Below are 27,472 nucleotides of genomic sequence, written 5' to 3' on the forward strand. Positions count from 1 at the left end.
TACTCCTTCTGTAACTGAAACCTGGCTTAAACTATAAGATGTTTTAGATATCAACAACAACTGGGCAGTCTTATGAAACATGAACTGCCTGTTTGGTTTGTTGCTTGTGTATATACACATATGCTCATGTCTTGGGATGTTTTGAGTCAATAGATATGTCTAAAGGTTTGATGCTGGGAAAACATAAGAGCCAAGGGGTCTTGTGTCTGCTAAACATGTATGAAAAGGGAGCAAAACTCTGAGCAAACATGGGACTCAGGAGGTACAAAGGGTTGGAGGATTTATTAAATGATCATCTTGTTCTAGTCCCGTAACTGCTAATGACTTGGGTCCGCACTGAGCAGGGACATTTTTTCATCTTAAAGCTAAGGAACTGGTCAGGTAGGTTGGGCTGTTGTATTGAGGTTGTTACGATAACTACGAAGACAACAGATAAGACTGCTCTGGAAAGCTTCCATCAAGAAAGTAACTCTGGGGCCCTGCAACAGACAAGCATCCATGAGAGGACTGAGATGAGTACAATTCCATTAAATCTACCAATTCTGCATCAGAGACATTTAAGAGAAGCCACTTATTTCTAAGGCCAAGAATGGATGATGGGGAGATGAGAACAGATTATACCATATTCTTTATTTTGAATGCTTTATCTGAATAAATGGACTTCTGTTTTAAAAGACAGGCTGTCAGGAGTGCATAATTTTCTGGTTTCCTACAGATTGGGGAGAAAACTAAAAAATCAGAATGAGCGCTTAAAGTTATGTTTTTCTTTCTGTATTTAATCATAAATGGGACTATTGGTTATATTTAGAATTATTACTGCCATCTTATATTTATTATGCTTTCTTTTTTTTGTTGTGCATTATGTGAAAGTTTACAGAGCAAATTAGTTTCTCATTTTATACTTTGTACATAAGCGTTTCATGACCTTGGTTTCATTCCCCACAATGTGTCAGCACTCTCCTCACTTCCACCGAGGGCTCCCAGTTTCCTTTCATCCTGCTTTTCTACCACTTCCTGCCTTCTTTGTTCTCTTTTGATTGATTGTTCTAAGGAAAACATTCCTCTCAGGTGTTATTGTTTATCTTATGGACTTGTCTACTGTTTGGCTGGAAAATGGTCTCCAGGAATGGCTTCAGTTCTAGGTCAGAAGGCTGTTTTAGGCCCATAGTCTCGAGGGTTCCTCCAGTTTTTCTCAGACCAGTAAGTCTGGTGGTTTTTGTGAATTTGATTTTTCGTTCTACAATATTCTCCTGCTCTCTCTAGGATACTCTATTGTGATCCCAGTCAGAGCAGTTGGTAATGGTAGCTAGGCACCATCTAGTTCTTCTGGTTTTGGGGTCATGTAGGCTGTGGTTCATGTGGTCCATTAGTCCTTTGGACTAATTGCTCCCTTGAGTCTTCGGTTGTCTTCACTCTCTTTTGCTCTGGTGGGGAAGAGAGCATTAGTTGTATCTTAGGCGGCCGCTCACAAGCTTTTAAGACCTCAGATGCTACTCACCAAAGTAGGATGCAGAACTTCGTCTTTATGAACTATGTTGTGCCAGTTGATGTAAATGTCCCTCCAGTCTATGATCCTTTGTCTTCTAGTCTAGGAACTTCATCCTGTAAGGTGTTTGGTTATGTCTAAGTGGTTTCCCTGGCTATACCCACCTATATATCAGCCACACCTCATGTATGTAGAAATATTCACCACCAAACCTATATCTGCCAGTAGGTGTGTTCCCTTAAATTCTCCCACTTCTCTTGGTATATCTATCTACCTATTTATCCAATTGTAAATTACTGTTTGTTAATACTATTGTTGCAGGATTGTCCAAGCTACAGTACTTACCGTAAAAAAAAAGTAGTTGCCCTTTATTCTTGTGTTCCTCTCAGTGCCCTCTCTTGCCTTGGTCATGTTGTGCTGACTTCCCCCATATTATGTATTGCCTTTCCCTTTGCCAATATTAACTCGTGTCCTCTATCTAATTGGTAATTTTCCCTCTCTCTCCCTCTCTCATCCCTGGTAACCATCAAAGAATTTTTATTTTTATTATGCTTCCTGAATAAAATTGTATCTCTGAGCTCCTCCGCTGCTGTATAACATGAGAAATTTAGACTGCTTTATTTCTTCTCTTCACCTCTAAAATGCTTAGATTTTATTGAAATAATTTGGAATTTTATTTTCAAATCACTAATTTTCTTATATCTATACACTTTATTTCTAAAATCCTTTATAAATTTTTTTTTTTTTTTTACCAATAGTTATATCAAGCTCTTCAATCACAACTAAATGATTATTGAGGCTTATCTGTATATCTTGCTGATTTCATTGCTCGGTAGTGTTTTTTCTAAAACCTGTTCTTCCCTTTCTTAGGATATTTATTCTGATTCTTTTTTTTTGTTGTTAAACTGGAGTTATTTTTCTCCCCCAAAAAGATACATAGATGGATTTTTATTTTAAATTCTAGAACATCTGAAAAAGATTTTCTTCTGTTCTGTAAAGTATGATTTGTCTGGGTCTAGCATGGTAAGAACATAATTCTTCTTCTTCAGATAGTTCTCTATAAACATATTCCAGTGGTCAGAGCTCCAGAGGATTCAGAGTTCCAGAGGAGAAATTTAATGTCAGTTTTATAATTCCGGAAACCCTGGTGGCGTAGTGGTTAAGTGCTACAGCTGCTAACCAAAAGGTCGGCAGTTCGAATCTGCCAGGTGCTCCTTGGAAACTCTATGGGGCAGTTCTACTTGGTCCTCTAGGGTCACTATGAGTCGGAATCAACTCGACGGCAGTGGGTTTGTTTTTTTTAATAATTCCAGGTTTGTCTTCCTCTCTGCAACTGATTTTTTTCTTTGAAAGATGTGTATAAATTGAATGTTTAGAGGGTAAATATTTTCACCAATAATTTGCATTGAAAAGCTCAGAGATTTTGTATGTATTTCCTTTAATCTTCAGTTGACAACACCCCCGCAATTGCATTATCATCTAATCAGGAGTTAATGATCTGAAAATACATAATAAAAGGTACCAGAAATTCTCAATATTTAAAAGAATTTTACAATGGATTACTATATAGACCAAGGAATTTGCTAAAATGTAAATGATCTCATAATTTGACTATCCTGTATGTGCATATGTTTGTAAATTTTATTAAAGTCAGACGTATCTGTTTTCTGTACTTCTGGATAATCTTGAATTTTTTATACCCTCCAGTTTGGTGGGGTGTTTTTTTTTCCATATGAATAAACTCTATCATTATTAATTATTTATTTCTAAAATATGAATTATAGGGCCGGAAGTTGGGGCTCATAACTAATGCTGGACCACTTCCCATTGCAGAGATCGACTGTGGCAGCCCTCCGGAAGTGCAGCATGCAGTCCTGGAGTGGAATCGTAGCTCCAGCCTGGGCAGTGTGGCTCACTATGCCTGTCAAGAGGGGTTCGAGAGCCCCGGAGGGAAGATCACTTCTGTGTGCACAAAGGAAGGCACCTGGAGAGAAAGTGCTTCGACATGCGCAGGTACAGACTTCACTCTGCTGGGCTCCTGTTACCTGGGAGCAGAAAAGCCAGGGGGACATGAAGCCATTCATTTGCTGCCTTGCTCTGTGTACTGCGCTTGGCTGGGTCATTTACCTAGGTGGGCACCTGGCTTTATGTATGTCAGATTAATCCCAAAGATTTAGAGAGTGGATTGGGAAAACAAGTTGGATGGAAAATTTATATGTATCTTTTGAACCTTACTTTAAATCAGTGGTTCCTGTCTGCTCTGCTTGGCTGGCTGAGAAATTTTTCTCCATGAGTTTTTTCTCGGCGGGCATACTTAAAAGTTGTGACTTAGCACATGGACACAGCCTTTCAGAGAGAAAGTGGTATAAATGCCATTTATTAGCTGTGTGTCTCTCTGAGCCTCAGTTTCCTCATCTATAAAAGTGGGGACGTAAAATCTGCCTTTTCTACTTCAAACGGTTGTAGGGGAATCAAAGGAGATAATCTCTGGGGCACATTTTGAAAAGTATAAAGCACTGTGCACATGTTAGGTCTTTTGCTGAAATTGCTAGCCTCACTTGAAGAGGACCTTCTCAGGAATGAGAAATGTGCAGAGCCTGTGCAAACGGCTTTATTTTGCACATCTGCCTCCAGGAGACAAGGTGGGAAAAGGCAGTAATCCTTACCATCAGTGATAACCAGGTGAGGGAGGTAACAAGGGCTGTGACATAGACCTGAATGGCTCTGGGAATATATTTCTAGATGTTGGCTTGCTTGGCTCTGATGCCACATCTCTGAAGAGTGAAGCCTCAAGGTAGCTCAGGTCTGGGTCTGTGGTTGACTAGCAGCATAATTGCAGTAGAATGTCTCTGGTCTTGCCAACCAAAGTTGACTGTAGGGAAACGGGGCCAGAGCAAATAAAATGTGTCCTTCTGATTATTTGTCTATTACAGCATGGTTAGTAACCATTTGGGGGATAGGAATTTGATGAAATTTTTTTATTCATTCATTCAACAAATATTTATTTAGCCTGTATTATCCATGAGGAGAGTCCATGAGTGGTCCAAATGGTTAACATAATCGCTGCTATCAGAAGTTTGGCGGTTCAAATCCATGCAGAGGCACCCAAGAAGAAAGGCCTGATGATCTATTTCTGAAAAAATCAACCATTGAGGACCGTATGGAGGACAGTTCTACTCTGACACACCTGAGGTTGCCATGAGTCAGACTTGACTCCATGGCAGCTAATTTTTGGTTTTATCTGTGAGGTACTTTGCTAGGCACTGCCTTCTCGAAGTTTATAGTACAATATGATAAACAGCAAAGAAATACACATACATATACTTATAATGTTTTACAAACAAATTCAGGGTGTTTGTGGACCCCTGAAGTCCTTGGACAAAGGCATCCCTGCAGTAGAATGGGACCACAGCCCTGTTGCTGAGGCCCTGCCTGTGCCATGAAATTCCCATATCTGGTCATCTCCCGTGCAGATGCAAGAGGTCATAAGCTAGAGACTCCAATCACAGAAACACAGACAAGTAGACCTGAATGAGAACCCAGAGATCTAGGTCAACCTTCTCTTAGAGATGTTGCCCAGGACTTGCCCAACTTGCACAGAGAAGTAAGGGCAAACTTGTAACTAATACCAAAGGCTCCTGGGTCCCATTTTAGTAGTTGGGGAAATTGAGAAGAACTAATACCGTATTGGGCCAGACTGATGGTCAGTACAACCTATTATTGCATCTCTAATAACACCTCCAAGAGTTATTTGTAGGAAATGAGGCAGCTGCTGAGGATGCTGAATTCAAAAGTTTGGGGAGGTCTTCCTGGCATAGAGCTAGCTGTGAAGCCACTTAAAAGGGAGCGGGGCATAGCTCCTGGACCCTCAGCCATTTGCTTCATTGCTCAAGCTGTTCTGCCTCCACCATTGAGAATTCAGTGGGGGTAACAGGGATTAGTCACTACATGAAAAACCAGTGGATCTGCATCGGGCATAGTAAGCTATTAATTAGCTGATGCTTGTAGAGCACTTTGAAGAACAAACATGTTATGTAACTGCTAATTATAATTACCATCCTCAGCCTGCCATCTTTCACAAAGTCTGTGACTCCAGCTGCAGCTGTTTCCATGGGTCTATGCAAGATCTTTGATTTAAAGGAAGAAGAGGCATTCTCTCCGAGAGCTGTGATCTGTCTGTGAGGAGGCCTGTATGCCCTCCATCAAGACTGGCAGCTAAATTCAATTTCCGCCGACAAAGGGATGATTTACATGCTGATTAACTCATGGTGCAGTGCAGATGATCTCTGGGTGGGGAGGTAGGAGAGGCTTCTGGAAATGCAGTGAGAGGTGTTGATCAAGATGGTGCTTGCTCAGCTGTACCCCTTCTTTCTTCTTTTTCCTCCATTTTCCACCCATTTTTTCATCTTCCCTTCTATCCCAGTCAACTTTGTATATTTTGGATTTATCTTCCTGGCGTGCTCACTTTTGGCTCCCCTCCCCCATCTTCTACTTTTCTGTCCTCTCTTTGAATGCCTTCTACCTGTCTTCTGTGGTTTTGCTCTGTTTACCCTTCTTTCTATAATTACATGTTTAGTGCTGAACTGAATGGAATACTATCTCTTTACCTTACCTGGATTAGATGTAGTTACCTTACAAATATTTCTGGAACCCCTATTTCATGGGGTTAGTCGCACAGACCTCTGAATGTTTTTAATGGGAGGTGAACTCCAGCACGGTGGTGGGTTCTTTTTTTTTTTTTTGTCTTAAAGCCAGTTTGAACTGGAAATTCCAGACAGCTGGGAATTAGGCAACTGCTTTAGTGTCTGGAAAAACCCCAGGTGGAAGCTTGGTGTTCAGTGAGTCGGTTTACCTTAAGATCAAAGACTACTGATTCATTCTTGATAAGACTGTCCCTGGCTTTCATTCTGCACAGGTCATTTGGCTTTTTAAGTTAATAATTATAAGGTTGAAGCTCACCAAGCTCTTAGGAGAGTGACATCTCTACTGGAACACTGTTTATCTGCCAGGATCATTTTTGTGCCTCCTAACCTGACCCAGGCACTGCTCCAAATGCCTCCAGGACTCCTGTGAGCCTCTGCCACTTCTGTTTTGTTGTTGACCATCCTTTCCAGCCCAGGAGGTGGTCACTTGCAGCCATGCTCATTTAAGATGGGAAAGAAAGGTCAGCTGGAATAAATTAAAAAAAAAAAAATTTTTTTTTTTTGACACCTCTATATGGACAGCCACATGGGCCGTATGTCTCTGAATATGTGTATAATTTTTGGACCATCAAGCTTTATAGTTGCCACTGATTGAGCACCAATTTATGTGCCCAGGACTCTGCTAGGTGCCTTAACGCTTGATTTCCTTTAGTCCTCAGAAAAGCCCTGTGCAGTAAGTATTGTTATTTTCGTTTCATAGATGAGTAATCTGAGACTCATAAAGGTTAAGCAACTTTCACAAGGTCATTCAGGAACTAGCAAATGGCAGAGCGAGAATTTCTACTCAGATCCGGGAGCCCTGGAAGCCCACACTCTCTCTCTTAAACCAGTGTTTCTCACGCTTGGATTATGTACATTACACCCTAACAATTTTTGCCATCTCTGAGTATCACACATAATAACCTTCTTTAAAGCAACTAGTATTTTAACTTAAATTTATAATTAAAAATTACTGTTTAAAGAAACTTTGTAATATATGTCATATTAGGAATTTAATGAGCTAGGTGTATTTTTTCTAATATACACAAAAATCAACACATAGTAAACATATAAAAATTTATTCATGTACCACTAAAATCATCCTAAAGTGTATAACACATTGTAGAAAAGCACTACTTTAATCTATACTATTAATACCTATCTTATGTGACTCTAAATTAAGACTTAAAAAAAAAAAAAAAGACATATCAGAACTCTTATGGCCAAACATGCACTTTTATTCAAAGTACTCACAGTGAGAAAACATACCCCGATTTCAGTGATGCTGCCATTATCAAAATGTGTTTGTTTTAGAATCCCTGTTAGGGAATTGCCTTTGGAGGTAGTTTATGAGTTACATGGGAAGATCAGTTATATTACTCTTGGAATCTGATGCTTTTTTTTACTAGAAATGACGTTCAGCTTGACTGTCTGTTTGGGTCACCTGAATTTGTTCTCTACGACCTTTAACTGTTTTCAAAAATAAAGAAGGATATAAAATTGGGAACCAAGAAGGTGTACTAGGACTGTCCCTGTCCTTGCATAATGGGACTTCTGAAAGAGTAGTGAGCGCTCACAGTCTCTGTTTCCTCCTCCCATTCTCTTCTCAGCCTACTGAAGGGGAATCAGACATCCAGCATCCCCACTTCACTATAGTTCTCTCATCAAGCTTGCTAATGGCGAACTTTTGGTTAAATGTATGTCCGAATTTCAGTACTCATTCCCCTTAACCTTTCCACAACATTTAACATTGCTGATCGTCTATCCATCCATTCCTCATTCATCCATCCATTCAACCAATCGACCAAATAATAAATAATTTGTGAATACCTATGTCCAAGGCATTGTACTAGATTCTGTGTATAGAGAGGTAAACATGGTCTTTGCTATCATAAAGCTTACATTCAGGAGAGAGAGACATTAAACAACTAATTTCTAATTATTTTGTTATTACAATTGTAGTAAGTACCACACAGAAGCACTGAATGTTAACAGAATACTACATATATGTGTGTGTGTGTGTATATATACACATACAAATATACACAGAATCTAAAGCAAAGCAAAGATACCTTATTACCCACTGATACTTTAGTTCCCCCAATCTAATCCCAAATTCAAATCTAACCCCAGATTCAACTGGACCCTGTGGAGGCCTTCTCTTTTTAAGCCAGAGGGGCCTAAGTATCCTGCAACTGGACAGGCCAAAGGTCTGCTCCACCTACTTCTACCCAAAATCACACCTCAAATCTAAACATAACACTGTGGGCACTCCATCAACGGGAGAAAGAGCAATATGAGAGTAGGAGAGAGATTGAACTTGCCCCCAATGCCTTGATGACCTGCTCCAGGCCTTTCTTGGGTAGGGGAGAGGAGATCATGGGATGTGGGTAGGGAGGAAGGGCTATAATTTACCAGGAAGCATCCTCTTTTTCCTTGACTTCCTAGACATTGCTCTCTCCCAGCTGACCTCTGATGACTCTTTTGTGTTACTCCTTCTCCTCTGGTCTCCCTGTGGGTTTGGTGTTTCCCAGGGTTCTGCCATTGGCCCAGTCTCTATCCTCACCTGCATGCATGCCTTCAACTACTATAAACATATTGGTGACTTTCAAGGCTATTTTTTCACCTGGATATTCTGCAGATAACTCAGTTTTTACATGTCCTAAACACAAATTCTTTATTTTCTTCTCACAAGCCTGGTCTGCCTCCTCCTATATTACTTCTAAGGACAGTAAAAAGCAATCCATTTAGACTCTTAAGCTGGAAGGCTGGCAGTTAGCCCTGGACTCCTCCCTGTTCCTTATCTCTCACCTCCTATTGAGTCTCCAAAACTGTTCCTTGTTTTGTAATGCATTTGCTTATTTTGGTCTCTTTACTTCTTTACTGAATAATTGCTTCTAGGCAAAGACTCTTGGCTTTGGAGTCTGACAAATCTAGTTTTGAATCCTGACTTGGCTGTTTACTAGCTGTATGACCTTTGGCAGGTTACTTAACCTTTCTAAGCCTTAGGTCTACACAATGAACACAATAATGTTTAGTTTAGGGGTCTTTTTGAAAATTAAATAAAATTATACATCCTATCTGGTCCATAGTAAGAACTCAGTAAATGTCAACTCTCGTTACTGGTACTATTGCTTCTTATGACTTCTGTGAGGATGAGCTGAAGTGTACCAAGAGCTAGCAGTGACTGGCACATAGTAAGTGCTTAGTCAATAGCACCATATTCTTTCCTTATGACCTCCAGCTCCTCTGCACTCTAGTTTCTCCTTCAAAATACACCTGCATAATCTTTCTAAGGAGTTCCTGAGTGGTGCAAATGGTTAAGGTGCTTGACTGGTAACTGAAAGGTTGGAGGTTCTAATCCACCAAGAGGCACCTCAGAAGAAAGCCCTGGTTATCTACTTTTGGAAAATCAACCACTGAAAACCCTATGGAGCCCAGTTCTATTCTGACACACGTGGGGTCACCACGAGTTGGAACTGACTTGATGGTAACTGGTTTATTCTTTCTAAGGGGGCAGTGATGGTTCAGTGGTAGAATTCTCACTTACCATTTTGGAGACCCAGGTTCGATTCCTGGCAGATGTACCACATACTCAGCCACCACCCATGTGTCAGTGGAGGCTGGCATGTTGCTATGATGCTGAACAGGTTTCAGCGGAGCTTCCAGAGTAAGACAGACCAGGAAGAAAGATGGGGCGATCTACTTCTGAAAATCAGCCAGTGAAATCCCTACCGACCACAATGGTCTGCAGCCGATTCTAGGGAGGGTGTAAGACTGGGCAGTGACTTATTTTGACTTTACAGCAACTAACGATGACAACGTTTTTTTTTTTTTTTTAACGATGACAATAGTCTTTCTAAAAACCAAACAGTTCCTATCATTTTCCTACTTTTTGCTCTCTACTGCTCGTAGGAATAAGCCTGCACTTCTTAGGCTGGCAGGCCAGGCCTTTCCCGGACTGACCCTGTCTTCCCTCTGCAACCTTACTTCCTGTCATTGCTCCTCCTCCAGCACATGGCACTGCTCTCTTACCACTCTGAATATGCCAAACCCTTTTCAGCTCCAGGCATTCGACCTGCTGTTCTGCCTGTTTGAATGCCTTCCCCACTCTTCAACTGACTCATCCATTAAGGTTGTACCCCCAGAAGCCTGGTTCCCCGGGTCCTCTGGTGAGAGTTGCTGGCTTCTTTCTCTCTGCCCTGCAGTACTTGTCTGTAGCTTTGTTATAATACTTTTCAAGTTGTAACTTACCTGCTAACGTTTCTACCCTCCTGTAGACAACACGCTTTTAGTTATCATCACACCCTAGTGCCTGGTGTGGTAGGAAGCTCAGCATTTGGTAGCCATTCAGTTAATGTTGAATGATGAATGAAGAAAGAGCACAGGAGACAGTTCCAAAGAGAACTTGCAGAAATGTTTTCAGTTATCAGCACTATTGGAATAATAGCATAGCCTCCCAAGTAATCTCTCTTAAAAGGGCAGCGTTAATGTAGGTGTTTAATTCCTGTTATGCTTATAAAGAATTCTTTCCAATTCATTTGTCGACACCTGGAAGGAAAAGCAACAAACCTTGTTAGCCTGCTCCTTGAGATAAAATATCTGACATCCCTATAATCGGATCTGAACAAACCAAGCTGCTCTCTTTGAAATGCTGAGCCTTCTCAGAAATTTAAGTCCCATCTGTTGAGAGAACATGGCACAGGCTGGAGGCAGATGGCATCTTTGAGGTGTCATTTGCAGGTGTCATAGTGAATGAGCAAAAAGGAAAGAAAAGAAAGGAAACCTTCATGTCTGTGTCTCCGTTCTAAGCTCTGCTTGGGTGGTAAAGGGGCCCAGAGTGAGAAGGAAATTTGCTTTTCTGGCAAATCAGAGAGATGAAGGGTGAGATATTTTCTTTTGCTTATGGGCGAGGTGGCAAGTTAGTATAAGAGATGTGTGAGCAAGCAGAACAGTCCAGAGTCCAAGGGCTTTAAAGGGCAGCAGAGAGGGAAGGGGCCAGGAATATCTGAGGCTTGTTCAGGCTAATAAAAGACCGATGCCAAAACCATTTTTATTCTACCTGAGGGAGTGAACTGATAAGTTCTTTGCATCTCTCAGGGTACCTATGTCACAACTGGAGTATTTATTTGATTTTAAATTATCTATATACTATGGGAAGAAATGTTGATACAGAGACCCAGGAATGCTTTAGACAGCCATAGATGACCCTCTGGTATCTCTCCAGGAATTTGCCTGCTTTTTTTCTCTCTCTGCTTCCACTTATTCTCACTTACTGATAGTGGACATCCAAGGCCAGGTAACGTGGAACACAGAATCTTGTAATGCTGCCAATAGTATGCCTTAGTAAGGATGCAAAGTTTCCTATGGGAAAAGATATCAGTACACCAGGGTCAAACTAAAGGTGGCATTGGTTTTCAGTAAGGAGAAATGGGTTGGTCCTACAGATGTCTAAGGTTCTTCAAGGCAAGCTTCCCTTCCTGCTTGGAGGCTGAGAAAAGATTTAAAGAAGGGAGAGGAAGGAGCTGTGTTGAAGAGTCATTTTCTGAGACAGAGAGTTATCTTTCCCACTCTTCTTGATGAGTGTCTTACCTTGGGTTTTCCAGAAAACAGAACAGAGTGCTTATGTTTATTATGCAATAGGGAATAAAGTCCCAGCAAGCAGGAGTGAGGACTAAGGTGAATGAAGCAGAGCGGGGTGAGCCAATACAAGGGTGTTTTATTGTACTGGTCTCCGCTAGGTGCAACTGATTGTTCTAACTGTGAACTGTGCCTGGAGAAGCTGGAGAACCTACGTAGCTGTAGGACTGCCCTTTGGGGGAAAGGAAAGGGGAAAAGATTTATGCCCTAGCTCCTGTCCTCATGGGGTGTAAGCTCCCCCACGCTTCCATGTTTGGACATGGGTGTTGCAGCAGGGAAGCCCTAGAACAGGAGGCAAGGCATGGTCATGTTGTCAGAGCCCATGTAGAGCTAGAACAAGGAACAGGTGAAGTTGAGAGATTTAGAAGAATCCAAAGAAAGTGCCTATGGATTCAAGCAAGAAAGCTTGAGTTTGGGCTGTGGAATAATCTTGTTTGGTGAAATAGGGATTCCCCTCCCCAGGGACAACAGTATGGTGACTTCTGTCTACAGGGAATTTTAGTCTTTTTGCTATTGTAAATGGAAATGTTTTCTCACTTCCATTTTCGTGTTGTTCATTGTTAGTGTATAGAGTACAATTGATTTCTGTAGCTTGATCTTGTATCATGTAACCTTGCTGACTCGTTTCTTAGCTCTAATAGCTTTTTTGTGGATGACTTAGGATTTTCCATATATGAGATCATGTTATCTGCAGAAAATTTGATTTTAAAGAAATAAAAAGCTAGATCTGCCCTCTTTCCCATTTAAACTTCTTCCCAGGTGGTTAATTTGTCCATTGGAAACTGTTACCTCAGGGAAACAATGCCCTAATACAGTTTCCCATGTTGCCAAATTCATTACATAGAATAAGGAGAATCTGTCTGGGTAGTGCAAATGGTTAATATGTTTGGCTGCTAACCAAAAGGTTGGAGGTTTGAGTTCACCCAGAAGCACCTCAGAAGAAAGGCCTGGCAAACCAGTTCTGAAAAATCAGCCATTGAAAACCCTATGGAGTACAGTTCTACTCTGACACATGGGGTTGCTATGAGTCAGAATCAACTCGTTACTGGTTACTGGTCAACTGGTTACCAGTCTCAACATGCACGATATTAAAAAGGAACAGAACAGCCCCAAGAAATCCCTGTCTTTCTCACAGATCAGGACGAAACAGCTTCAGCTAATGGAGTTCCAGATATGTTCAGTAAGCCTGTGGAGAAATTATTTCGTTTACCCAGAGCCGTTCCTGAGGGATGTGTCCATCTGGCAATACATGCCATTTCTCCTCTTGGTAACAACAATGACTTGAAAATAAGAGTGCTCCATCAGCTGGTTGGGGTGGGGAAGGAGTTGCTAATCTTACTTACCTGGACAGCTGCTTGGACGATTCAGGTCTCAGCTCGAGGCCCTCTTTCCATTCCTTCTGAGTGGAACGCCACTGGCATCCAGTGGCCTGTTAGACTAATCACAAGTTGGAATTCTTTCTTCTACTCAGCTGGATTTTTCCTTTTCCTTAAGTCAGGTAATGGGCCAGGCTCATTCATGGTGAAGAGAACTTGGGTGATTGTCCTGGGATAGCTTGAGTCACCTGATGGGGTATCTGGATCACAGCGTGATTGGTATCGGCAGAGATAGCAGCTGTGCAGATAATATAAGACATGCCCTCCAACAGTGGTCTCTATTAGAATTTTTCCAAAGCCGGTTGATGCTTTTTGTGAATAGACTCTCTCTTTTTCTATTTTAGAAATAATGACAGAAATTAGTGATGTGTTAGTGTTTAATAACACCTGCGTGAGGTGGAAAATAAACCCAGGAAGAATGAATGCCAGGATCGTATATGTGGTAAGTAAAGTGATCTACTTTTTTTGCTAGGACAGAAATAGTAAATCCTGAGAATACGAGTCGGAGGGACTTCTGGAAGAGCTTCTCAATCTAGTTGCTTTCCAATCCCATTTTCATTTTAGAAAATGAATAGAATGTTTAAGATGTCTGGATCATTTCATTATTTTATGTTTTGTCTTTAACATTTGGTAGGGTATATGTATGGGGGATGTATTTATGCTTGACATCAACATTATTGCTTGTTTCCAAGCACTCGTATTTCACTCCCCCAGCGCAAGCCTGGAAACATCTGCCAACATGGTGACCATGCAGTGAGTGGCCCTCAGTTTGTGATTGCCTCCACGGACTACTGGTCATTTGTGTGCAGGATAGCAGTCCCCAGAGAAACACCTCATTTTATGTCACTTCTTAGGGTTTATCGATTACTGTGCTGGTTAGACTTCATCACCAGACACCTGATAACAGAGGCTTATTTTATTTATCCTCCCTAGTTGAGCAGTGTGGTGTTAAATGGAAGACTAGGCAGATAGGATCCAGTAGCACAAAGATCTCTCTCAGTTGTTTTAACTGGAATCATGGTGAATTCACTTGTCTTTTCCTCTCATCAAGATATCCATCAAAGGACAACGGTTGGACCCTACGGAATCAGTTCACAAGGAGATAGTCAACTTGACCACAGACAGCAGGACCCCAGAAGTGTGCCTAGACCTGTACCAAGGCGCCAACTACACCGTGAGCATTTCTGCTGCCCCTCCCAGACGCTCTGTGCCAGCTTTCATTTGGTTCCAGACAGCTGGTAGGTGGGGGTGAAGTCTCATTTCCTCGTAGAAAATGCTAAGTAGAGGATGTGGGAAAATGTACTTCAGAATCAACCATGCAGAGCAGTTCGTGCTTGCACTCTGAGATTGGTAGCCAGTGGGATGTAATTGGTCCAGGGATCAGAACCAGAACAAGCCTAGTAGCAGAGATCCCTATCCTGTTGGCACCAGGCTGAATGGGCACTGAGGTCTTGTTTCTCAGATGGGTGCACTGGTTGACGTTAAGGTAATTCAAAGGCATTTTAAAGAGGAAGTCATTAGGTGATAATGCAGTGAATTCTCGGGTTGTCCTTGTGGCTTACGTTTGATAGAAAACTCAAAAGTCATTTCTGGCCCTTACTTATGAGAGAGGAGGAGCCAGGGAAGCTGGTCCAGAAGCTTTACATCTGGGATCAGAGCTGACCCTGAACTGACTGGGGTAGAAAATCAAGTTGAGAGCGGGTGAGTGGATAGGAAAAGTAGCCTTAGAATGTAGAAGGGTAGCTTTGGGTGAAAACAGGAAGAGTGGACAGGAGGAAAAGTCAAGAAATAGGAATAAACCTCTTTGCATGTGGTTGTCATATGGCTTTTTTACAATAATACTGTGACAATTACAATAAGTTTTTTTTTTTTTTTTTTCGTAGTTCTGGCTACGGAGCATCAGGACTAATTAAATACCTTCTAGGCAAACCTTGAGAAGCCATTAGTGTCATTTATTATTTTGGAGGAGTTGAGGTGGTTTGCAAGTAGTTTTTTGATGTCCCACTTAAGAAAATGTACCTCACCCGCTCATGTATTACTGCCATTAGGCTCAGATTTGGTAGAAATAATTGAGAAGTCGGCCTGTCTTAACAATAGAAAACCAGCTATGAAATTGCACAAATTAGGTTTTTGGATACTTATATATTAAAAAAAAAAAAAAATTCTTTCTTTATAAATAATACATTGGCAAAGATATTGTAAAATTAATAGGTGACTAGAGGAATATTTACAAAGTTAATAATAAACTGCTATGGATTTATTAGGGACTGATGTTTTTAAAAGATCATCCCAGGACTTCAAACTCATTTATTGCTGTCCAGTCTGAATGACAATTTGTTGTTTAGTGTTAGCTGTTTTCACCAGTATTGGATTACCTTTTCAGCTTAATTTCCCCTGGGAAAAGCATGGTCTTTGGAGTCTGACCTGGTTTTCATCTTAACTCTGCCTTGAACAGTTAGGTGACCATGGCTAAGTTATTTAATGTCCCTGGGCCTCTTTCCTCTGTCTGAAATTTTAGATGGAATTGGATTAAATTTGCCAGTTAAACTAGAGAGAATTGGGATTCATATTGAGTCATCCCAACTGGGAACAAAGTATGTTTCCACATTTACTCAATAGTGACTCAAGTCTTATCTTGCTCCCTTTTTTTTTTTATGCACAATTATAAAGCTTTGTCATTCTCTTCTTCTAGGTCCTGCGCATTTAATTGCCTGACTTCATTATCTGGGTTATGCTAGTTTTCTGATAATAAACTGGGAATTTTTTTCATGTTCTGGAAATATGTTTATCACTTTAGAATTTTTGTCTTCCTTTAAAGTTGGACAGATTTGCTCATAAGATCATTTAAGCCTTACCCTTTTGGGGAGATAATTCTTTGACAATGTCGTCAGTTTCTTTCTGGTGCAATGGTTAAGCACTTGGCTACTAACTGAAAGGTTGGTGTTTCCAGTCCACTCAGAGGTGCCTAGGAAGAAAAGTGTAAAGATCACAGCCATTGAAAACCCTGTGAAGCGCAGTTTTACTCTGAAACATCTGGGATCACCATAAATTGGAATCAAATTGACAGCAACTGTTTTTTTTTTATGTTTCCTCCATTTTCTTGAGTCAATTTTTATAATTCATATTTTCCTTAAAAAGTATCCATTTGGTTGAGATTTTAAATGTATTGATCAAATGTCATATGGAGTATTTGTTTTTAACTCCCCTGGGGCTATAGGTTATATCCCTTTTCTGATTCCTAATTATGCTTTTCTTTCTCTTTTTTAATTGATTAGATTAGGTTAAATTGTCTGTTTTATTACTATTTTTCCCCAAAAGAATGAGCTCTTCGGTTTTTAAATTTTTTCTTTTTTTAATTCATTAATTTCTTCTCTTAATTATTTTCTTTGCTCTGCTTCCCTTACGTTGTTTATATTGTCTGTTTCTAAATTTTTGAGTTGAATGCATAATTCAACCTATTTCCGTCATTTTCTTTTTGATAACAAAAGCCTTCAACACTTTTTTCTCCCCTCAGGATTTGAGCTTTGGCAGAATTCCTTAGGCATTGATACATGTTTTTTTGTCATTACTTTCAAGACATGATATAATTGCATTTCCCTAATAACTAATAATGTTGAACATTTTTTCATGTACTTATTGGCCATTTTAATATTTTCTCTGGAGTAATGTCTGTTTAAGTCCTTTGCCCATTTTTTTAATTGAGTTGTTGAATTGTAGGAGTTCTTTATATTTTTTAGATAATAGATCCTTATCAGGTATATGATTTGCAAGTATTTTCTTCCATTCTGTAAGTTGTCTTTTTACTTTCTTGGTATCTTTGCTTACTTTTAAAATTATTTTTAAATGCTGTTTAGACAGCATTGCTAGGAGATGGCATATATTGAGAACCTTTCTGAGAAAAGGTTTATTTTTTAGTAGGTAAGTTAACCAATTGCATTATTATTTGTGATACGATTTTCCTTTCTTCTGTCACCTTACTTTTATTTTTTCTCTTTTTAATGCTACTTTGCTCTGTCATTTGTTGTCACCTTTACATTTTAAAAAAAACAAGAACCCTATTTGGTTGTGTATTTCTCTGATTACCAGTGTTAAGACAAATAATGTTAGCTTCTCACCGAATAAGAAAAGAAGTTAGCATTCTTTACTTCCTATTAGTCCTTCCCCTTCCACTTCTCTTAGTAGTTGTTGGTTTAATATGACATTTTATTTCCAGTTACTTATTTTTATTCTTAACATGTATTATGTCTTTAAAGATTTTGTTTTTACATTGATTTATAGCCATATTTATAGCAATTTTTTAAACGTAGGTATAGATTTGATAGTTCCAGTGCTTAGTGTCAATCCTTTTATACCAGTTTGCTATGTTGCTGTGTGCCGTCAAGTTGATATATGAGTTGATTCTGACTCATAGCAACGTTATAGGACAGACTAGAAGTGCCCGTAGGGTTTCCAAGGAGTGGCTGGTGAATTTGAACTGCCAGCCTTTTTTGATTAGCAGCCGAGCTCTTAACCACTGCCACCACCAGGGCTCATACACACACACAACCCAAAACCAAACCCGTTACTGTTGAGTCTATTCAGACTCGTATCAACCCTATAGGACAGAGTAGAACTGGCCCATATTTCCAAGGCTGTAATCTTTATGGAAGCAGACTGCTACATCTTTCTCCCGCAGAGCAGATGATGGGTTCGAACTAGCAACCTTTTGGTTAGTAGCCAAGGGCTTAACCACTATACATACATACAAAGACAATTCTGATAGGCAACCAGGGTTATATATAACCCTGGTTGCCTATCAGAATTGTCTGATGAACTTTAATGTAACACAGATGTTCAAGCTTTACTTCAGACTTGTCGTGTCTGAGGGACTCTGATGTACGGCGGGGACTGGGAACCACTGGGTTAAATGATTCCAGATGGAATATTCTTTGCTTATTTGTCTGTGCCCTATGTTTGCTTCCAGCTCCCATCTCTATGGGTACCAGTTCTTCTCCAGCTCCTTCTGTTAAGACTTTGAGTCATGCTTCTCTCCTTGGAAGGCAGGTTACATAGTAGCTCTGTGTCTTTCTTCAGCCTGGTCTCTTCCACTCTGCGCTGAGCAGAAATGTCGCCATGTTACTGCCTTGTGTATGACAACCAATGTTTCTTTCCAACTCAGATGCAAATTTTGACCTCTTTTTACTTATCCTCAGTCACTTCTGTCAGGATTGGGGGTGAGAGGTAGGAGCCAGATGCCTTTGTTCACACTGCCATCTTCCCCAGAATTCAGGCTATAATCATTATGTTATGTGAGAATCATATTGAGATGGGAAATATACAGACAGTACTTCTGTTTCTGTTCTGCTCGTGTATAGACATATACTGTACATGGTGTACATGCATTTATTTCATACATACACACATTTGGTATTCCTCAAAACCGTATGCATACGTGTGGCAATGTTTGTTTCTTATGTTTTTGTTATATCTTTAAAATGAAAGTTGTGAATATAAAGAAGAGTACTGTGATAGTTCTTCAAATTCTTTCGCTTAATCATATTTTTACATTTGTCAATTATAGCCAGGAATATTTTCTCCTAGGTAATTGCCTTGCGCTGCATATATCAGTGATATTTTAAAATGTTATGGACAATTCTGATTTTGACTAACTTGTTATCATTATTACCTCTTAGGTAACAAATCTTCTTGGGGGAAATACATATATAAGGTAGTTACAAAACAGATTCTCTCTGATAGACCCTTAAACTTTTTTTCATTGGTAGAAAACATAACAGGCTTTATTAGTAAATTTGCTTTTCTTTGAGAATTACCCATGGTATTCCTGGATTCTCTGTTTTAAGTTAATTCATTAGTAACAAACCCCTTCTTTTTGACTACATTAAGAAAGTAGAATATTGAAAGAATGAATTAGACTGTAGGAGGCATGAAATGACTTTTCTGGACAGTGGTTAAAGCAAGTCTGCTTTGTGATTATTCTGCTGCCTTGGTACCCAGCTATGAGTAGCTCTTGAGATGCTCTCTGCTGTGAGAACCAGCATGCTCTTTCCTGGCCATTTACTTTCTGGCCATGTTCTAGGTTAGAAAGCACCACCCTCCCCCTCCCCCTCATCCCTCTTCCGAGAGCTCAATCCATGACCTTTGACTTTTTAATTGTCCTTTTCCTTGTTCTTGGACTTTCTGTCTTCTGTTTACCTTCATGCCATTTTTCTTAGGGACTTGGAAACCCTGGAGGTGTAGTGGTTAAGAGCTGCAGCTGCTAACCAAAATGACTGCAGTTCGAATCCCTCAGGTGCTCCTTGGAAACCCTCTGGGGCAGTTCAACTCAGTCCTATAGGGTTGCTATGAGTCGGAATCGACTTGATGGCAGTGGGTTTGGTTTTGGTTTTATCCGAGTGATATGGTTAAAAAAAAAAAAAAATCACAGCTCTATTAGTTTTTAGAGATTTTTAACATGCATATTTCCTTCGAGTCTCTCCAAAGTCTGGTGATGTAGGAAAAGCAAGCTGGATTTTCTTGATTTTACAAATAAGGAAAGTGAGGCCCAGAGGGGTTGAGTGACTTAGCTAAGGTCAACTAAGAAGTTGTAGAGCCAGGACTTGAAGTTAAGCTGCTGCTGTCAGATTTAATGCTCTTCCTGTTAAACGTTCTATCCACTCTCATAAGATGTCAGAGTTTCAATTGTGCTTAGCTGTGACGTGTTTCGTTAAGATGGTGCAATCTTTCTATATGTTCTCTCTTATCTTTTAGAAGATGATATCTTAGAAGATGATGGAATTTTCAATATTTCAATATTTAATGAAACTTGTTTGAAATTGAAGAGGACTTCTATGAAAGTTGGATCAGAACAAACATACCAAGTAAGAAGACCCCTTTTGCTATCAGAGTTGTGTCACTTAAAAATTTGAATGGTCTACAAGTGAGGATCCAAACTATTTTAAAAACCATCAATGAAATGAACTTCCAGAGGATTTGTGATTATTGTTTCAAGAGTTGGTAACTGCAAGTGAGGGACTGTACTGGAGAAAGACACTGTATTTTGTGGCTTGTTCTAAATTTTCCTTTCCAGTATTTTGCATTTATTATGTTTTATTTTAGTGCATTTATTAATTATAGCTTATTTTGTCATTAAATACATAGATTTTAAGAAACCTATTTAATGCATGGCTATTGCCTTCATTTAATCTGAGTTTTTAAATATCACAAATCTTAAGTAAAATTTCAAGTAAATTTGGGTAGGAGCTGAAATAGTTACTTTTGTATTAATGTTAGTGGCTTCCAGATTATATGGCAAAGAGTAGACTCAGTAAATATTAAATTAAAATTACTTCATTCAATAACAGGTTACCAGAAGAACATGGTGATTAGGACTTGGGAATTCCTAGTCAAACTAATAGAAATAAACAAGAAAACAAGCACATATACTATGGTATAATAAGAGCTTTGATAAAATGTAAATAGGTAATGGAATGGGAGATTGTGTGTGTGTGTGTGTTCAGGTACAGTTTTTTACTAAAAGCAAAGACTGTCCTGAGTCATAGAGGAAGGAGTAGGAATTAACCAGATAAAAGAGGTAGGGTGAGGGTAAGAGGGCACTGCAGGCAAGTAGAGTAGCATGTTGGGTAAAAGAGATTGTGGCTCTCTCAGAAAACAGAAATCAGTGGGGAGTAGAAAGAGATGAGGCAAAAATATAAGCAGTGGATGGATCACAAAAAGCCCGATATGCTTTCATTTTGGATTTGGATATTATTTTGATGTCTATGTGGAGCCACTGAAGAATTTTAAATAGGGAAATGAAATATTCAAATTCCTATATGAGAAAGAATGCTGGGGCTAGAAACATATCCAAGTGCTCAAATAATTTAAGACAAGGTAAAGATGATATTTCAAATTAGTAGAGCAAGTAAGTTTAATTCAATAAATGGTTCTGGGACAATTGATTAACTACGTGGTTAAGAAAACAAATGATTTCTACCTCACACCCTACATAAAACGATTAAAGAGTTAATTGAAAAAAATTGCGGCTCGAAAAGATGTAAAACACAAAATAGGTGAACAATTATCAGATCATAAAAATAAAGCATGAAAATGGACAGATTTGATTACTGAAAAATAAAAATCTTCAGTGTAATAAGCTTTGGTAGAAAAAATTAAAAAGAAAAAGACAAAAAAGGAAAATATTTGTTATGTATATAGTATGCAAAGATTGGAAACCCTGGTGGTGTAGTGATCAAGAGCTACGGCTGCTAACCAAAAGGTTGGTGGTTCAAATCTACCAGGTGCTCTTTGGAAACCCTATGGGACAGTTTTACTGTGTCTTGTAGGTTGCTCTGGTCAGAATCGACTCGACAGCAATGGGTTTGGTTTTTTTGTCATTGTTGTTTTTGGTTATACAAAGATTAATTTATGTAATATGTGAAATGCTCTTAAAAAATCCTTTGGAAAAAAGTTAACATTAAAAAGTAGGTTGCAGGGGCCAAGATGGCTGACTAGGTAGAAGCTACCTCGGATCCCTCTTGCAACAAAGACTCAGAAAAACAAGTGAATCGATCACATACGTGACAATCTACGAGCCCTGACCGTCAAACACAGATCTAAAGAGTTGACCTGAGTGACAGGGGAGCGAAAAGCCACGCCCTGAAGCAGCGACCACCTCTGGAAGCGACTGCCTCTGGAACCGTTGTCCCGCTCCACAGTCTTGAGCCCTCACAGTTCCCTGGTGCTGAGTGGTGGGGCTGATTGCAGCTTGCTGAGGCGGGGCAGGCATGGGACACAGCCCTAACCCCTAGCCCCCTGGGGTAACCTCATTAGAGTCTCAGCCAGCGCAAGCCGGCTGCACACTGACGTGGCTAATGAGAGAAGGAGCAACCATGGGGAAGCAGCGACTGTTTTCGGAGCCTGGAGCCAGCCTCCCAGTCAGAAAATCTTGGTGCTGGGCTTTGGACTGGGCACAGGGGAGCTGAGCATGGCTTCCTGAGATGGCACAAACACGGGACACAGCCCTAGCCCTCTGAAGTGACCTCGGGGAAAGCCCAGCCAGCACATGCAGGCAAGGCAAGGATGCGGCTGACAGGAGGAGAAGTTACTGGGAGGCAGCGACTGGTTTTGGAGCCTGGGGTGTGACGTCCCAGCCGGGGGACCTTGGCGCTGGGCTTTGGACTGGGAATGGGGGAGCTGACCACGGCTTCTGAGACAGCACAAGCAAGGGAAGGGATGTGGGCCTGACCCTCGGGGGCAATCTTGACCCAGCCAGCATACAGGCTACATCTCAGATAAAACAGTCATCACCAAGCAAGATAAGTAACTTTGTCTATATTGCTGGGTGGTACTCTCTCCTATCTATCTGATCCCTCCTCTCCCTGCCCCAGGCGGCTTCATTAACATTGGGATTTCCTGGGCCAGGGATTGAAGTGCTCTGCATTTTTTTTTTGTTTTTTGTTTTCCTAACCCATTCTCCTGGCCTGAGAGAAGCAGCTACTAAAAACCCAGGGACAAAAAATCCTTCCCTGACTTCCCTAAATTGGAATAAAAATACTGAACCAGCTCCAGCCAAGCATATGAGATCCACAGTCTTTGGCTTTCATCCCTACAGGGAACAAGGTGGCTATTATAATGCAAAGGTAATTCTGATAGAGATCTGACTATAATTGTTTTAGTAGGTCACTGGAAAGACAAGTTTTCCAGGTCTGATATCTCTACCTATTAAACAGAGCCCTTACTGATCCACAACGGGGAACTGAGGGCAGAAGCTCCACCCAAACCACCTAGCCACCTGCCAAAGGGTCCTGAGGATACTGACACCTATCAATCTTTAGAGGTACGTGCATTGGATGCCTAAGGTACAGCTGCAGAGCCCACCCACCAAAGTGCTTTAGGAATAGAGACACACGTACCTCACTGGCATGTAGGGGAAGGCTGTCAGCATCCAGCACCCCCTGGAGTGTGACCCCCTGCTGCTACTAGAATCTGGTGCACACAACTATCACCACTACTCCTCTAAGTTAATAGGTGACCGTCTACACCACACACTTGGCGACCCAAAATCAGAACACCTAAGCTGATTCTATTCAAGAATAGTGAATGGACTCTTAGGCGTATATATCTGGTAACAGCCCAAACCAGGTGGTAAGAGGACATAAGTGACTCAAAGGCTACAACAGTCAAGACAGTGCAATCTAGTAGCCCATCTGCGTATATTGAAAGAAAACAAAACAAGATAAGACTCAGTGAGCAAATATAAAAAAAATCATTACAATATCTTATAGATGGCTCAGAGACAGCAGTTGATATCAAGCCACATAAAGAAGCAGACCATGATTGATTCTACAATTCCCCAAATTAAAGAATCAAAATCTTTCCTAAATGAAGATACAATCCTGGAATTGCCAGATTCAGAATATAAAAAACTAATATACAGAATGCTTCAAGACATCAGGGATGACCTCAGAAATGAAATTAGGGAATCTTCAGAAAAATTTTATTTTATTTTATTTTATTTTATTTACAGAAAAAGCCAAGGAACACACTGATAAAGCAGTTGAAGAAATCAAAAAGATTATTCAAGAACATAGTGGAAAAATTAATAAGCTGCAAGAATCCATAGAGGGACAGCATTCAGAAATCCAAAAGATTAACAGTAAAATTACAGAATTAGACAACTCAATAGGAAGTCAGAGGAGCAGAATTGAGCAATTGGAATGCAGAGTGGGGGAGTTGGAGGATAAGGCAATCAACACCAATATAGTTGAAGAAAAATCAGATAAAAGAATTTAAAAAATGAAGGAACCCTAAGAATCATGTGGGACTCTATCAAGAAGGATAACTTGCATTTGATTGGAGTTCCAGAACAGGGAGGGATAACAGAAAATACAGAGAGAATAGTTGAAGATCTGTTGGCAGAAAACTTCCCTGGCATCATGAAAGATGAAAGGATATCTATCCAAGATGCTCATCGAACCCCATATAAGATTGATCCAAAAAGAAAATCACCAAGACATATTATCATGAAGCTTGCCAAAACCAAAGATAAGGAGAAAATTTTAAAAGCAGCCAGGGGTAAAAGAAAAGTCTCCTACAAAGGAGAATCAATAAGAATAAGTTCAGACTACTCAGCAGAAACCATGCAGGCAAGAAGGCAATGGGATGACATATATAGAGCACTGAAGGAGAAAAACTGCCAACCAAGGATCATATATCCAGCAAAACTCTCTCCCAAATATAAAGGTGAAATTAAAATATTTACAGATAAACACAAGCTTAGAGAATTTGCAAAAACCAAACCAAAGCTACAAGAATTACTAAAGGAAATTGTTTGGTCAGAAAATCAATAATATCAGATACCAGCTCAACACAAGGTCACAGAACAGAACATCCTGATAGCAACTCAAATAGGGAAATCATAAAAACAAATTAAGATTAATTTTAAAAAGAAAAAAATGCTCAAAACAGGGAATCATTGAAGTCATTATGTAAAAGATCACAATAATCAAAAAGAGGGACTAAATACAGGAGGCGTAGATCTTCCATATGGAGAGGAAGACAAGGCGATATAGGATGATACAAGTTAGGTTTTTACTTAGAAAAATAGGGGTAAATATTAAGGTAACCACAAAGAGGTCTAACAATTCCATAATTCAAAATAAAAACCAAGAAAAACATAATGACTCAGCAAACATAAATTCAACTACTATGAAAATGAGGAACACACAATTTACAAAGAAAAACGTCTCAGCACAAAAAAGTAAGTGGAAAAATGAAATTGTCAACAACACACACAAAAAGACATCAAAATGACAGCCCTAAACTCATACTTATCTATAATTACACTGAATGTAAATGGACTAAATGCACCAATAAAGAGACAGAGAGTCTCAGACTGGATAAAGAAACATGATCTGTCTATATGCTACCTACAAGAGACACACCTTAGACTTAGAGACACAAACTAAAACTCAAAGGATGGAAAAAAATATAGCAAGCAAACAACAATCAAAAAAGAGCAGGAGTGGCAATATTAATTTCTGAAAAAAATAGACTTTAAAGTAAAATCCACCATGAAGGATAAAGAAGGACACTACATAATGATTAAAGGGACAATTGACCAGGAAGATATAACCATATTAAATATTTATGCACCCAATGACAGGGCTGCAAGCTACATAAAACAAACTTTAACAGAACTGAAAAGTGAGATAGACACCTCCACAATTATAGTAGGAGACTTCAACACATCACTTTTGGAGAAGGATAGGACTTCCAGTAAGAAGCTCAATAGAGACTCGGAAGACCTAATTGCTACAATCAACCAACTTGACCTCATAGACTTATACAGAACACTCCACCCAACAGCTGCAAAGTATACTTTTTTTTTCTAGTGCACATGGAACATTCTCTAGAATAGATCACATATTAGGTCATAAAACAAACCTTTGCAGAATCCAAAACATCAAAATATTCCAAAGCATCTTCTCAGACCACGAGGCCATAAAAGTAGAAATCAATAACAGAAAAATCAGGGAAAAGAAATCAAATACTTGGAAACTGAACAATACCCTGCTCGAAAAAGACTGGGTTATAGAAGACATTAAGGAGGGAATAAAGAAATTCATAGAATGCAATGAGAATGAAAACACTTCCTATCAAAACCTCTGGGTCACAGCAAAAGCAGTGCTCAGAGGTCAATTTTTATCGATAAATGCACACATACATAAAGAAGAAAGAGCCAAAATCAGAGAACTGTCCCTACAACTTGAAGAAATAGAAAGCAAGCAACAAAAGAATCCATCAGGCACCAGAAGAAAACAAATAATCAAAATTAGAGCTGAACTGAATGAATTAGAGAACAGAAAAACAACTGAAAGAATTAACAAAGCCAAAAGCTGGTTCTTTGAAAAAATTAACAAAATTGATAAAGCATTGGCCAGACTGACTAAAGAAATACAGGAAAGGAAACAAATAACCCGGATAAGAAATGAGATGGGTCATATCACAACAGACCCAACTGAAATTAAAAGAATCATATCAGATTATTACGAAAAATTGTACTCTAACAAATTTGCAAACCTAGAAGAAATGCATGAATTCCTAGAAAAACACTACCTACCTAAACTAACACAATCGGAAGTAGAACAACTAAATAGACCCATAACAACAAAAAAAAAAGATTGAAAAAGTAATCAAAAAACTCCCAACAAAAAAAAACCCCTGGCCTGGACGGCTTCACTGCAGAGTTCTACCAAACTTTCAGAGAAGAGTTAACACCACTACTACTAAAGATATTTCAAATCATAGAAAATGATGGAATACTACCGAACTCATTCTATGAAGCCAGCATGTCCCTGATACCAAAACCAGGTAAAGACACCACAAAAAAAGAAAATTACAGACCTATATCCCTCATGAACATAGACGCAAAAATCCTCAACAAAATTCTAGCCAATACAATTCAACAACATATCAAAAAAATAATCCACCACAACCAAATGGTACTAGTTTTTTTTTTTTTTTTATGCAAGGTTGGTTCAATATTAGAAAAACCATTAATGTAATCCACCATATGAATAAAACAAAAGACAAAAACCACATGATCTTATCAATTGATGCAGAAAAGGCATTTGACAAAGTCCAACACCCATTCATGATAAAAACTCTCAGCAAAATAGGAATTGAAGGAGAATTCCTCAACATAATAAAGGGCATCTATAAAAAAAAAAAAAATGGAGAGAGCCTGAAAACATTTCCCTTGAGAACAGGAACCAGACAAGGATGCCCTTTATCACCGCTCTTATTCAACATTGTGCTAGAGGTCTTAGCCAGAGCAATTAGGCTAGACAAAGAAATAAAGGGCATCTGGATTGGCAAGGAAGAAGTAAAATTATCTCTATTTGCAGAAGACATGATCTTATTCACAGAAAATAAGGAATCCTCCAAAAAACTATTGAAACTAATAGAAGAGTTCAGCAGAGTTTCAGGTTATAAGATAAACATGGAAAAATCACTTGGATTCCTCTACATCAACAAAAAGAACATCGAAGAGGAAATCACCAAATCAATACCATTCACCGTAGCCTCCAAGAAGATAAAATACTTAGGAATAAATCTTACCAAAGATGTAAAAGACCTATACAAAGAAAACTACAAAGTACTAGTGCAAGAAACTAAAAGGGACCTACATAAGTGGAAAAAACATACCTTGCTCATGGATAGGAAGACTTAACATAGTAAAAATGTCTATTCTACCAAAAGCCATCTATATATACAATGCATTTCCGATCCAAATTCCAGCGACATTT

At 39.4% G+C, this 27,472-nt stretch overlaps 1 protein-coding gene across 5 annotated transcripts in view; it reads left to right on the forward strand.

The window, feature by feature from the left end:
- Window positions 1-27,472, forward strand: part of SUSD1 (sushi domain containing 1) — a 223,587-nt gene that overhangs the window by 48,675 nt on the left and 147,440 nt on the right. For all 5 annotated transcript variants that reach the window (XR_010323050.1, XR_010323052.1, XR_010323051.1 and 2 more), the window contains exons 6-9: window positions 3,320-3,499; window positions 13,529-13,626; window positions 14,236-14,422; window positions 19,932-20,041. Coding sequence is in view for 2 of the 5 variants with exons in the window: in XM_064291611.1 (XP_064147681.1) it covers window positions 3,320-3,499; window positions 13,529-13,626; window positions 14,236-14,422; window positions 19,932-20,041 (575 nt within the window). In the remaining 3 variants the exon portion in view is untranslated. The remainder of the gene's footprint in view (window positions 1-3,319; window positions 3,500-13,528; window positions 13,627-14,235; window positions 14,423-19,931; window positions 20,042-27,472) is intronic.

Source organism: Loxodonta africana, chromosome 9 (assembly GCF_030014295.1).
Source record: "Loxodonta africana isolate mLoxAfr1 chromosome 9, mLoxAfr1.hap2, whole genome shotgun sequence".
In the NCBI taxonomy this organism is placed as follows: domain Eukaryota; kingdom Metazoa; phylum Chordata; class Mammalia; order Proboscidea; family Elephantidae; genus Loxodonta; species Loxodonta africana.